At 40.1% G+C, this 13,687-nt stretch overlaps 3 protein-coding genes across 6 annotated transcripts in view; 2 read left to right on the forward strand and 1 right to left on the reverse strand.

Moving 5' to 3' along the window:
• inppl1b (inositol polyphosphate phosphatase-like 1b) overlaps nucleotides 1-2,144 on the reverse strand; it is a 28,916-nt gene extending 26,772 nt beyond the window's left edge. The window contains exon 1 of one of the 2 annotated variants that reach the window (XM_010736587.3): nucleotides 1,697-2,144. The gene's annotated coding sequence lies outside the window, so the exon portion shown is untranslated. Of the gene's footprint in view, nucleotides 1-241; nucleotides 300-1,696 lie in introns of those variants that run through there. The other variant, XM_027272583.1, reaches the window with a different exon arrangement.
• On the forward strand, nucleotides 851-8,265 carry rab41 (RAB41, member RAS oncogene family). Of its 3 annotated transcripts, none has more exons than XM_010736582.3 (8): nucleotides 851-1,056; nucleotides 2,172-2,230; nucleotides 2,467-2,520; nucleotides 2,857-2,962; nucleotides 3,893-4,004; nucleotides 4,451-4,544; nucleotides 5,883-5,949; nucleotides 6,176-8,265. In XM_010736582.3, exons 1-8 carry the CDS (start codon nucleotides 978-980, stop codon nucleotides 6,238-6,240), a joined length of 636 nt encoding a protein of 211 aa, XP_010734884.1. In that variant the 5' UTR covers nucleotides 851-977; the 3' UTR covers nucleotides 6,241-8,265. The 3 variants fall into 3 exon arrangements, with proteins under 3 accessions (XP_010734884.1, XP_010734887.1, XP_010734885.1); XM_010736585.3 differs by lacking the exons at nucleotides 2,857-2,962; nucleotides 4,451-4,544 and adding exons at nucleotides 3,458-3,563; nucleotides 4,969-5,062 and having other exon boundaries at nucleotides 853-1,056; XM_010736583.3 differs by lacking the exon at nucleotides 2,857-2,962 and adding an exon at nucleotides 3,458-3,563 and having other exon boundaries at nucleotides 854-1,056.
• A 975-nt stretch (nucleotides 8,266-9,240) lies between these two features.
• On the forward strand, nucleotides 9,241-13,658 carry stard14 (START domain containing 14). Its single transcript, XM_010736580.3, has 6 exons — nucleotides 9,241-9,599; nucleotides 9,730-9,877; nucleotides 10,510-10,613; nucleotides 10,817-10,934; nucleotides 11,032-11,084; nucleotides 12,319-13,658. Exons 1-6 carry the CDS (start codon nucleotides 9,438-9,440, stop codon nucleotides 12,514-12,516), a joined length of 783 nt encoding a protein of 260 aa, XP_010734882.2. The 5' UTR covers nucleotides 9,241-9,437; the 3' UTR covers nucleotides 12,517-13,658.
• Nucleotides 13,659-13,687: the final 29 nt, after the last annotated feature.

Raw genomic sequence — 13,687 nt, forward strand, 5'->3', positions numbered from 1 at the left:
AATTATTCCCTCATGACTGTTTATTTTACTCAGTATTTTTAAGTCAGGCCTCTGGATTAACATAACAAATAGGACAGTTATATCAACAAAATGCTTGCTGTATTGTTAAAAATGCCAAATTGTGCCATTTTTTATTAAAGCTCTTGGGACTTTTATTTTTTTTTACATAGACCTAACTAATACATTTCTATTTTTTAGGTTAACTGTGTATTTAATTTGAGTAAAATGAACACCCACAGACCTTTTTCACAGCAGACATTTTAACATGAAACAGCAGGGTCAACACAGGTGTCTCCAATGATACTAATTAAGGTTCAGTTCCATTTATTGACTTTCCGGTGAATCAACATGAACCACAGCAGCACCCTGACTCTGTTTGGCCTGAATGGAATGGAGCCTTAATTAGGATCATTGGTAACACCTGTGTTTACTATTCCATGTCAAATAGCTGCTGTAAAAAAAAAAAAAAAAAAAAAAAAGGTGTACTGGTCGAGGAAGTTGCTTTAAATAACTGATCTGAATCATACAGCTAAACATAGAATGAAAGTCTTTTTCTTCAAATGGCTCCAAAAACTGTGACTCACATAGAAAAACACTGGTTTGGAGAGCCTTCCTCGTTTTTATTTTTGCACTAAACACACTGTCTCACACAGCTTTAGTAAAAATGTCAGAGGCTAAATGGACTGGAGTGTGATTTCCGTGTGTAAATGTTCACTCCTTCTGACATCTTAAGCCGATTAAACTTGATTTTAATAATAATAATACAATGCATAGACGTACACATCATCAGGCTTTACACTACTTTTGCACTTTGTCTCTCCGGTCGCCTCTTGGTTGCGCTGTTTCTCCTCCTGTGTGTTGGAGAAAACAATAGCGCTGGCTAGTGCGGGATAAAGATACACTACTCGCTCCTCTCCGGTCTAGACATCACATCATTAGCCAGGTCAGCTAGATAGCTGTTTATTTTTTTTGTCAAAATGTCAACCACGACCGGCGGCGGAGAGTTTGGCAACCCTCTTCGAAAGTTCAAGCTCGTCTTTCTGGGCGAGCAGAGCGGTAAGCTGGAGAAAAAAACGCCGCGTTTGAGTGTTTTATTTGGGCTGATGTTAGAAAAAAAAGTGGCTAACATTGACGTGGCTAACTAGCTCCACTGGCTAGCAGAATAAAGTTACCGGCAGGACATCAGTGGACAGTGATGATACAGTCAAATGTGTTTGTATTTCAGTGCCAGGACGATGTTTAGCTGAGGGTGATGAGACAAAAAGACGAGGGACATCTTCACATTTCACCGAGTCGCGATGATGTCATTGCACAGCTAGCTACGGCGAGCCGCTAAGCTAGCCTCCGGTGTACCAATAAATACGTAGTTATCGTTTAATATCACAGACGTGTGTTATTCATCTACATATTTGTTTGTCGCCGGGTTAAATCAGTGGCTGTTCAGTGACCTTACAGTAGCTGGCAGCCTGTGATGCATCAGCATCCGGCTAACTGTGGCTAACGGTCGCTGGCTAGCTACTTTCAGCTAGCAGGTAGCTATGCTATGAAAGTATTGACGCCCATTTTTAAAACCCTGACACAGGCCGCAGGGAGCTCACTGCCGTTCAAACATAAAGGCTTGTATGTGTTAAAAACAAAAAAACAAACAGGGGGGTATGTTTATGTGTATTTGTGAGCGTGGCTCTTTTCAACTCACTAGCTGTTAGCTTCTTACGGCAGCACCTTGCCTTGCAGAGCCACGTCGGCCACTGAGGTCCAGACCAGTCGGCCTTTTTCTTTCCCTCTCCCCGCCCCGGAACATTTAACCGGAGGGAACCGACTCTGATATTATCATACGTGACTGTGCTTTATGTGTGACTTGACTTATATTAGCAGTGACAAGTCTCTCACCACGAAACAACATTGTGAAAAGTTGAGTCATATTCATTTTCACCAAAAAAAAAAAAGAAAGAAAAAAGAAATCGTGGCTCCACCCATAGTGCCAGCTCAGCGTGTGGGTTCAGCAGTCCACATTGCATCAATGAGAGCAGCAATGTACTCACTGTGTGCTGTCTCTGACTCATTTTTTTAACCCCCCACCCCCAAACCTATTATACAAAATTAGAATCCATATTATTGTTTAATTACCACGATCAAATGTTGAACGTGTCTGTCACTGTGTTTTCTTACAGTTGGGAAGACCTCACTCATCACCAGGTTTATGTACGACAGTTTCGACAACACTTATCAGGTAATGTGTCCCATCACGGCATGACACAGGTGACGTTTACCATAATAAGCATAATGACACAGGTGTGAGTAACCTTAATGACAGCTGTTCTTTCATGATGACTTACCGCAGTGTGATATTAGTAACACCCAAATGGAATAAATGTTTTTTACGTCATCCTACGAGTATGCAGTGATGTTGTTAAACAGCTTTGTCTCTCTGTGTGACAATGTTTTAATGCGGCTATTGTCTTACAGGCAACAATTGGTATTGACTTTTTGTCAAAAACCATGTACTTAGAAGACCGCACGGTAAGTCTTGTGTACTTTATTGTAGTTCTCATCATTCATCATTGGTAGTTTTTAAAACATAGAAAAGCTCAAAGCATGCATGTGCTCATTATGTAGTAGCCACCATTTATTTCCCATCCACCATTTCACATTATTTCTTTCTTTTTTAAAAAAAAAAAACAACATTATTCTAGATTTTACTATTCATTTTGTCAGACTTGTGATCATGTTTTTTAGTTCCCATCATTATTTCAAGTTTTTGTTTTCCTTCCATCCCCTGGCTGGGTCATCAAATACCACTCCCCACCCTCTACCCCCCACCCCCTTTCCCCACATTTATTTCACGGCTGGCCACAGATTCGGCTGCAGCTTTGGGATACAGCCGGACAGGAGCGTTTCCGCAGCCTCATCCCCAGTTACATCCGAGACTCAGCCGCTGCTGTGGTGGTTTATGACATAGCCAGTAGGTATCATGGCTTTGCCTCACCTCCTTGTCCTTCGCTTAGTATGTGGAAGGGCAAAAAACATTTACTAGCCTGGCAAACCCCACTGGACAGTATAATGATGGTATATTTCAGACTGTTTAGGAGTGCTACTAAAACATTTTCCAGGGGTTGTCCAGAGGGGTCTGCTTCCTAGATGCTGTTACATATGAGGCTGATGGAAGGAATAACAGAACAAAAAAGTCTTCAGATGTCACCTCATGAGCAGCGATCCTCTAACAGCCTAAATAATGATTCGGCAGGGCCTCCTTTTTAATTGCATGCTGGTCATCTCCGACCCTGTTGCATTTGAATGATTCTCCCTATTCCTCCATTTTAAAAAGGCCATTTTCATCTCCGCTGCTTGGCTTGCAGTTCCTTTATGTCTGTCCTCTTCTCCACTTTCTTGTTCTGCCTTTTACCCCTCTTTATCTCCATCTCCTTCCCTTTTTCTTCCCCTCCGCTCCAATCCTCAGGTCCGGCTCCAGCTTTGGGATACTGCTGGACAGGAGCGTTTTCGTAGCCTAATTCCCAGCTACATCCGTGACTCTACCATTGCCGTGGTTGTTTATGACATCACCAGTGAGTCAGGGCTGTACTCTAACCTTTCTGTAGGGGTCTAGAGCAATTGGAAGGAAACTATCTTAGCATAGATGCTACTTCACATCTTTCTGCCAATAACTTTCAGAATGTCTTGAAGTATATTTTCGTTCTTCGGGCTTCTTTTCTCAACACATTTGCCGACTAACATGACTACTCTACATAAGATGCTCTGCCTTTTTTAATGTAGAGTAATACCTGCTTGTTCACACTTTTAACTATGGCTAGAGTACCAAATGTTATTCTTGTCTTTTGGGGTTACATGTGGTTGATATGTACAGTAATCTATGTGTGCTTTTCTTCATCCACAGATCTTAATTCATTCCAGCAAACCTCAAAGTGGATTGATGATGTTAGAACAGAGAGAGGAAGTGATGTCATTATTATGCTTGTTGGGAACAAAACAGACTTGGCGGATAAAAGGTACACGGTTGTGTGAGATGTGTGAAAGATTGTAGTTATGATTTTCTTATTCTGTTTATGTTCATTGATAGACAGACTTTAATTTTTACAATTGTACTACAATTAGAAAATAGGTAGCATGATGTGTTATAGTATATAAACTCTGCCAAAGCCTGGAATCCCACTTTTCTTCCCTTCAGTGCATCTCATCCAGTTTTGACTTTTATCATCCTTTGGTATTTTTACATACTCCAGCCTTTTTATTAGCGATTTAAATACCTTTATTTCTTATGATTTGATCATATTTCTGTTCTTTTTTTTCTTTGCTTTACTGTTTTTGTTCCCTTTCCTGCTCTGTTCTCTCCATGTCATTTTAATTTTTGTTTGTGTGTTTCCCTCACCACACTCCACATCACTCCCTCCCCTCCCCTCCCCTCCCTCCCCCTCCTTTCCCGGGACCATGGCAGGCAAGTTTCTGTTGAAGCGGCAGAGAGGAAAGCTCGTGAACTCAATGTGATGTACATAGAGACCAGTGCCAAGGCTGGCTATAACGTCAAACAGGTTGGTGTCCAGCAACAGCCGCTGTAATACTGATAAATAGTCCTGACAGCCATGTTGTTCTTTAGGTCAGGGAGGCCAGCCTGTGCCGTCTGGGATGTACGGCCCCTCCATGTATTCATTATATGGATCAGAGTGTGGCTGTTGAATGAATGGGTGACCTCGTATTTCCTGCTGCTTCATCTTTACACAGCACAGCAGCTTCTCTCCCTTTGTCTTCCTCTCTGTCTCTCTGTCTGTCTGTCTGTGTTATAACTAAACTAACCTCTCTCTCTCTCTCTCTTTCACTCAAAACAAGATTCAGTGTTGAGCTCTCTCTGTTTCTCTCTCCATCTCTTCTCTCATCTCTCTTCTTTTGGCCTCTTTGCGTTTCTTTCCATATCTGTCTGTTCGACCATCTCCCCCCCTTCTGCTTTTACCTGAGCAGACAGATCACCACGGAGGAGGGCGAGCAGAGAGCTAAGGAACTGAATGTCATGTTCATTGAAACCAGCGCAAAGACTGGCTACAATGTCAAACAGGTAGAGAATCTGCTCTCTCGAGGTAGTTGAGCTAATTCTGCCATCAAAGTCTGCACTTAACTCTTTCCCGCCTCCTTTTTCCCCTCTCGTGGCATCATGACATGTCTAGCACTCTCTGTACATACTGTGTCAGTTGTGTTTCTTCCCCCTCCACAGGCTCTGCTTTTAGATATTTCAGTCTCACATGGTCTGCACAGGTTTAATGCTACTACTGTGTTCATGTGTGCTCAAGTATCTTTTGTCTGATTCACTCAAACTTCTGCAGCTCTGAAAATGTTTCTGTGAATATGATGGATTTGCTCACTGGAGGAGGTCAGCACGTCGACCTTCATTTTTCTACGCTGTTCTTTAAATCAGCAATTACTTTCATGTTACACAATACACTCACAGCTTTAACTGTTTATTGTTTTTCCTCTTATACAATAAAATAAATCATTTAGGAGTTAAATAGTTACAACTTCTGTCTGTACTGTATCTAGTCTTTGACAGTAGGGCTGGGTGATATGACTATATATACCGAGAGGGAATATATTTGTTTATGTGAGGTTACTATCCCTCCAATATATCAAACACCAGATTAGACAAAAATAGATAGTTTATGCATAAAATAATCTTCCAAAAATGTTTGTCAATTGAAGATTTACTGTATCACAATATATATATCAATATGCAATAACATTACATACACCCTGATAGTGGATTTTATCTAAATCACCCATCCCTACTTGACAGCATTTTTCTTATATATCCTTAAATCATATTTTAATAAGACCTCCTTTGCTGTGTTCAACCTTTAAACTCCTCTGACTTTGTTTTATAGCTGTTCCGTCGTGTTGCTGCTGCATTGCCTGGGATGGATAGCACACCAGAGAAAAGCAAAGAGGACAGTATCCTTTAAAAAAAAAAATGCCTTAAACAAACATGGTTGTCATACTTTTGTCAAGTTATCATAACCATGGCTTTAACACTATAATAGTGAATTTAATAAGCCAACAGGCCTCTTAGTTCACCCTGCAGGAAAGAGACCGTGTTCTCTGAGGAGATGGCAGTTAGAAAATACTGAAGTGAAATGTGCAAATTCATCGATGATGTTACTTAACCAATTCCTCTCAGTGATCGACATAAAACTGGAGAAGCAGCCAGAGATGACTGTCACCGAGAGCAGCTGCTCTTGCTAGTACACCTCACCCTCGCCCAGCCTGTCTCCTCCCCACCAACAGCTTGTCTCTCAGTGGCCACTCTCTCCACCCTTTGGCACCCCGCCATTGGGTTGGAGGACCTACCTTTTTTTTTTCTTCTTTTTTTTTTTTCCTCCCCGTTTCAACTCAGTGACTTTTCAGAGTAACCGTGTGGATGTGCATTACTGTATTGAAACAGATTATCTGGAGAAAAAAAAATGGTTAAAAAGTAAACATTAAAAACAAGGAATAAGTTTAACGATATGTTCAGATTTTCATCCAGTTGCATGGCATTATATAGGACTGCAGACTGACATAGCTAACCGCTCATGAGTTATTGCACAGTTCGGAATCTTAGTGCTGTTACTCTTGTCATTGTTGTAAAGTAAAACTGCTTGGGATTATTTAAATGACTCTGCAAGGCTGAGCTCTCAGCCCGTTGTATTTTACTTTTTTTATTGCAAATGGAGAGTTTGCCGAAAATGATTCTATCTCTCAGAGAACTTTTCTTTCCTTTCCCCCTCATTTTGAGGAAGTAGAGACAGGAACTTGCCAGTGAATTTACATTATTGCCAACCATCACCATATTACCACATTGGGCTCAAACCCTTTTCATCGAGAGGGTTAGTAGTCCTGTATTGACGGTTGTTTAGACCTAACACATCTGTAGGCTTAAACTGCCAAATCCAACAGTGTGTTAGCAGACCAAACGTACCGAATTTGAGACCTTATTCAAAACAGTGCCGTAAAAAGGGATGTGTAACCAAGTAATGAGGAAATTAATATCCTTTTTCATCAAAGGGACGCCATCCCAAGTTCATTATAATGGCTACTAACCTGAAGCTATGTCTGCATTAAACGATAGCAACTGTCTTTCCGATGTTGTTAAATTAGCTGCACAGATACTAACACGTCTGAGGAGGAGTTTTCAGTTATTAGATGCCCCTTATGTAGGAAATAAAGGCAAAAAAAAAAGTCAATGTTTAGTTTTTCCACACTGATGGAAACTTGTCACTTTGGTCGCTACGACTTACCCACCATCTCATCGATAATTTGTGTTGTGTTGATTACACTATTGCAAGAACATGCAGCATGCTCCCCATGCAGGATTTATATGGATAAGAACACAGATGCCTTGCTTGTTTGTTCACCAACGTTGTGCACTGAATCAAGCCACAATATTGTAAAATATAAAAGAAGCCTGCTGACTGGTTCATGGCTTCACTAGTTGTTTTGTAGAGCTGGTAGATAACGAGTTTGTCCTCAGATACAGCTAACGCTTACTAACACCCTTGCTGTAAAAAGTGCAGAGAAGTTAGTTGCAGTATCCTTTGCTGTATTGCTATTGCCTGTGTAGGGACTGTTGGTTTTATGTGTTTTATTTATTTTGTAACTTGGACATACAGATAACATTGTATGCTTGACCAAAAGTACAGATGCTGACACGCATGTTGAAAGTTTATTTAATTTATTATTTGCGTGTCTGCTGGGACTCCACCTAAAGGCGACATTTAGGCCCCCCGGAAATGTTTTTTTTTCCCCCCCCTCACACTGCTAGAAATGACTTTTTGCAGTGTGTGTAGTCAGTTACTTGGTTTACAGTCGCAGGTAAAGGCTGCACCATCTCCAGACAAACACACACACACACACACACACACACACACACACACAGTCTAACACACACCAACTAACTAGCCATAGCACAACAAAAGACACTGGTCATTTGCTGTAGCTTATTTTGAAATGTCACCGTTTTAAAATGGATTTCAAAGTTTAAGTAGTCACTTACATCAAACACCCATTTTAACATGAGCAGCTCTTCTATTACTTGTCACTGACTAAATACTCAGCTTTGTGCTATTCTGAATTGTGTCTGTCCATTTGAAATATGCTGTCTACTCGTGTTTAGCAACGTTTGTGTGAATAATGTACTATTACTATCTGATGTATAAAAAGGAGAGTTAATGAAACACAAGTGTAGGCCTATCACATGGAATAAAATAAAGATATTTCACCAAAAATTAACATATGTGACCTCTTTCTTTATAAAGCACTGCTGTTCCATGGCAGATTATTTGGTATCAAGTCTTATTCACCTGGTATGGATCGACAAACACGTGTTCTGTTCCTCAGTACAGTAGAGTAAGTGCTATAGAGCACTTGAGTCGAATGTGAGAAACCTGTTATAGCACCAAAGTACACTGAAACTACACATAAGGCAACGTGACACAGGTATGAAATGTCACAATAGAAAGGTGTGGCTGATCATGACACTGCACTACTCACACTGCTGATTTACATTTTGTCCGAAAGCTATTGACAGCAATGAATTTAAAACATGCTGTATGAACTGGAATTTCATAATCAACATATTAGCTGATTTAAACCAGCTTGTCTAACTGTGATTATTTTCCAATTCTGGATCTACGGGGGTTCATTTTGTGAAGTGTGAAGTGCTGAAAGAGCAAGTAAAAATAAAAACATTTTTGACACACTAACCTATTTTTGTTTATTTTAATCTGTTTTGATGACGTAAACTAGATTATATAATAATAATAATACATTTTATTTCATAGGTGCCTTTCTGTCACCCAAGGACACCGTACAATAACTGAGCTATTAGTTCTTTAAAGTTATAAATATATCCATTATTATGACAAATTGAGACCTATTCATATTTCTCTCATGATTTATTGTTAACATTTTCAGTCGTGATGATACTCTGGATTCATCAACACGAAGCAATTCGCACCTACCCACTCCTCTGACCGGCCCACACTGTCCATTCAGCCCACTGTGTCTAACCTAACTTGTATGTTTTCACACATTGTGACAATAAAACCGCAGCGCTGGTATCAGTTTCGACCTGCAGTAGCTGTAAGAAACTGTAAATCTTTTTGAATCAGGATCGAGCCTTTCTGTGGAGGGGGGCGGGGCAAACCTTTACGCACCTGCCGTAGCACACCTGGATTCAGGAAGTGCTGTGACGTCAGAGGGAGAGGCGTGTGTGAAGGAATGGCAAAAATCCTGCTCGACCTGATCGGCGATCAGCTCGCTTATATACAGGTCGACAGGCACACGAGTACAGAAGTGTTTCACCACCTTTAGCCGGCCGGGTCAGACATAGTGAAGTGAGCAGGTTCCAAACTTTTTTCTGAGGAATATTTTGTTTTTATTTTTCTAAAGATATTCAAAAGATGTCTGTTAGGTCGAGTATTTTACCCGATGAGGCGCTCTTTGCTGACTTCAGAAAGCAGTGTTTAGCAACGGACAACTGGATCAACAAGTATGATCATAATGGCATGCAAGTGTGGGTAGAAGTTCCTGCAAGTAAAAAACATAAAATCCACAAGATCAAGGTAAGTTCATTTAAATACTGACTTTACACTCAGTAATGATCTCTATTAGATTATCATGGGCTGGGGCCTTTTGTCTACTGTGAACTTGACATTGCCCTGAAACACTTGTGTGTGTGTGTGTGTGTTTCAGTGTAAGATGACAATCAAAGATGTATCAGCTGCCACCATGTACGACGTCCTTCATGATAGCCAGTACCGTAAGGAGTGGGACCCTGCCATGTTGGAGAGTTATGACATTGCCCGGCTCTCTCCTAATGCTGATGTGGGATACTACTCATGTGAGGACCCTTTATTTATGTGTTAAATCTATAGATCATATTCTACTGACTGTGTGTGTGTGTCTGTGTGTGTGTGTGAGTAAGGTCTGGTCAGTTTCACTTGTCACACATCAGAAATACAAACACTGAAAAGGGAAAGTGCACGTTAGAGTTTGATTTATATTTGAGATATTTTATAACGCCTGATAAGGAAGAAAAGTTTTAAAGTTCTTGACCAGGTTAGAAAAACAAAAGTTATATTTCTTGTAAATTGTAAACTATGAGTAGAATGGACCTGTATTTTGAGTCCAAGTGAAAAATAAACACTACTGCCACTATCTCTTTTGTCCATATTTATACAGTCAAACGAGATTTATTTTTTTTATCCACCCATAGCATCTTCCCTTTTAACTTCCATTTATAATTTATTCGAGTGTCTTCTGTCTAAACCTTTCTAAGCTGCTAAAGCCCCCAGCGATGAAGAATGAGTGGCCTTTTGTTCCACCAGCGTATTTACCGTCATAACAAGGGTGCACTTGTTGAGTCTCAGGTTGTGATAGTGGAAAACTGAAGTTATGAAAGAAGTCTTCCACAATGTAACCAGATTTATATGTCTTTTTTTTGTTTGTTTCTGTCTCTCTCTCTCTCTGCAGGGCTTTGCCCAAAGCCAATAAAGAACAGGGATGTGGTGAGTCTGCGTTCGTGGCAGGTGATGGATGACGAGTACATTATCATTAACTTCTCAGTCAAACACCCGGTACGCCACCTCCTCCACACACACCCAGACAGATAGCAAGCACTGATTTTAAATGTGTCATTTTCTGAAGCACCTCGTCTCAATGCTTTGTGAGCATTTATTTTATATATGTATATATTGTGTTTAACAGCTATTTGACTGATCTGTCTTGAAAGATGTGTTTTAAGTTCTCATGATTTTTTTCCCAACTGATCCAATTACAGAAATATCCTCCTCGCAGCAACCTCGTCAGGGCAGTTTCCATCCTCACTGGCTATTTGATCAAACCCACAGGACCAAATAGCTGTACTTTCACATACCTTTCACAAGCTGACCCAAAAGGTGAGACCATAACCAATGCAAACATTGTTTTTTTTCCAAATTAATTATTGTTGCAGAACATTTTTAGAGCCTTTTTTCTCTCTTCTCTTTGCTCCAGGTTCTCTTCCGAAGGTTGTGGTAAACAAAGCCTCTCAAGTTCTCGCTCCACGGGTATGTAAAGTACTGCGACTGTTGTCACAAACTCTTAGTCAGAGTTTTTACTTCTAGTCTACAGCAGCACTGAATTAAAAACACAGACACGGTGTCTGACTCTGTGTGTGTATGTGCATAAGGTGATTTTAACAGTTTAATAGGTGTGTGTGCAGCTAAAGGAGTGAGGGTTTCATGTGTCTTAAAGGACAATGGTAACCATAGAAACCCAGTTTAAGGGCCTGTCCCAGTAAGATTGCTGACAAAGAATATCTCAGCTCGAGCTGCTGTTGCCTGTCTCTCCCGGTAGAACCCGTTCCCCAGGTTTCATATGCTCCGCACGTTGAAAGTATTTAGACCAAGGTGTATCAGCATATGTGTGCAAGGGAAGCCAAGATTGATAGACTCATGCCTTCAGCTAAACATTCACCTTTTTATGTAGTAATAGTGATTTCTTTTATAAACCAATTCATTACAAGTCAGTAACACATCCCCTTTTGCAATGTAGTGAATGTGTAAGATAAAGTCTGTAGGTAATGTTAAAAGGCTGTGGTCACCTAATCCCATCTAACAAGGTGAATTTTAGCACTTTGAGCAGGTTTTAGTAAGGCAGTAGTTAAGACTTGTGGAGTCTCACCATACTGACATCTGAGATAGTGCAGTAGGGTTGCAAGTAATGTTTGTTTTTCATTGTCGATTAATGCACAGATTATTTTCTCAAAACGAATAGTTTGTTCGTAAAGTGTGCATAAATAGTGCCAAAGTCCACCACAAATGTCAGAAAGGTCAAGGTGATGTCTTCAAATTACCTGTCTTGTTTTGACAACAATCCAGAAAGTCCAGAAGTTGTTCAGCTCAGCAAATATTTACATCTAGGAAGGTAGAAGTGGGTCAAATGTTCAGTATTATTGCTTAGAGAACACATTTAAATTATTCAAATAGCTGTAGATTTAATGTTTACTAATGCCAGGAAAAAAAAAAACAAAGTTCAACTAGTTTGTTTAAAATCTGGGTGACGGGAAGAATTCAAGTTCCTGTAATGCAAAAGGCAGTATCACCATTTTATACATGAGGATAGAAGGCCTTTGTTGAAATGTTAATGATTGTGTCAGAGCTATAAATAGCTGGACTGCTTTCCACATAATCTGTTCAACAGCATTTTGTGACCAGCTTTATCTTGAAGGTGTGGTATGATCCTCATTGTCAGACTGCAGTCGTCTGATTATTGTGTCCACTCTTGGTCCACTCCTCGCAGGTGATGAAGAGTGTACACAAGGCGGGACAGAACTACCCGGCGTGGAAACAGAAGAACTCCCCCGACCAGAAGCCGTGGTTATACCCCGAGCAGAACACCCTGCCCATGATGGACGCCGCCGAACTTTCGATACAGAGAGCGGACTCACTGGAAAATGTGGATGAGTCCTCCAAGGGGGACAGCGATGACAGTAGTTAAAATGCATCAAAGTGGCCATCAGGGAGAGATTGGGGGATGGACTTTGTAAATTCAGTAAGACTTGAGACCTCCAACTCTGTGGTTTATCCAGTTTTCCTAATCAGTGTGCCTTATGTGATGAGCAAGAGTGTTTACAGCTGTCTTACCACACCGAAATGAGCACAGATCAAGTTGCCATTCACCTCTGTTCATGTTGAAGTAAGCTAAACATCTCTCCAGTGTTGTATTTTTTTGTGGGGGGGGGGTCAGCTTAGAGGCATTGGGGTTTGAATGTGTCGTAGTTACAGCACTACTTTTACAATGGGTCAGGTTTCTTTTTAAAAGGTGCAGCTACATAAAATTCACATTTTAAATGAAATGAAGTATAGCTCTCCACTAGTCGCTCATTGCCTTTAACAGTGACTGTGAATGGAAATTAGATCAGTGGTGACAGTAGTGGTGAATATGTATCTGACACCACATTCACTTTTTAATTAGATTAATTATCTGTTAACATACTAGAAACCATTTCAGCTCAACCTTTTTCTTTGTTGACCGATCTGTTACACTGTTAAAACATTTAGATAAAGGTGCTGGGTTTGTGCAGCAGCTCAGGGCGTCGACCAGATACAAATTCTTCTTAATGCCAAAAAACAAAAACACTTAACTATCACTACATTCGCTACTGATTTTTGTTTTTTAAATGTGAACATTTATTTAGTTGTGATTAGTGAGCAACTGAGCTGTATTTCTATCTTTAATGTGTGATACAAGTTTGTTTGAAGGCTTGTTGTATTTATTCAGATGTTGTGCAATCATTATGTGATCTAATCCTTATTTTAAGTTCTACAGACCCTAGACTTGCATTGGCACTCAAGGATGGGATCAGTTGTTGATGAAAATCTAGTTAGGCTGTAGTAACATGTACATAGCGATTTAGCATTTTGTCAATTGAAGGATTGAAATGACCATAAAAGATGCCTTTTATTTATTTATTTGAAATTGCTGTAAGTTCAGATGAAGTCATGATGAAGAAAAGACCCTAATAAGAACCACCAGAGTTTTGTTTCATTGTAAGATATTTGATGTTAAGAATACTACATGGTCTTGTTTTTCTTTTTTTCTTTTTTAAATAAACCTCACAAGGTTGACACCCTTTGGTATTCACTGTCATGACTGCATTCCTCTTGAC

The sequence above is a fragment of the Larimichthys crocea genome, chromosome I, assembly GCF_000972845.2.
Source record: "Larimichthys crocea isolate SSNF chromosome I, L_crocea_2.0, whole genome shotgun sequence".
In the NCBI taxonomy this organism is placed as follows: domain Eukaryota; kingdom Metazoa; phylum Chordata; class Actinopteri; family Sciaenidae; genus Larimichthys; species Larimichthys crocea.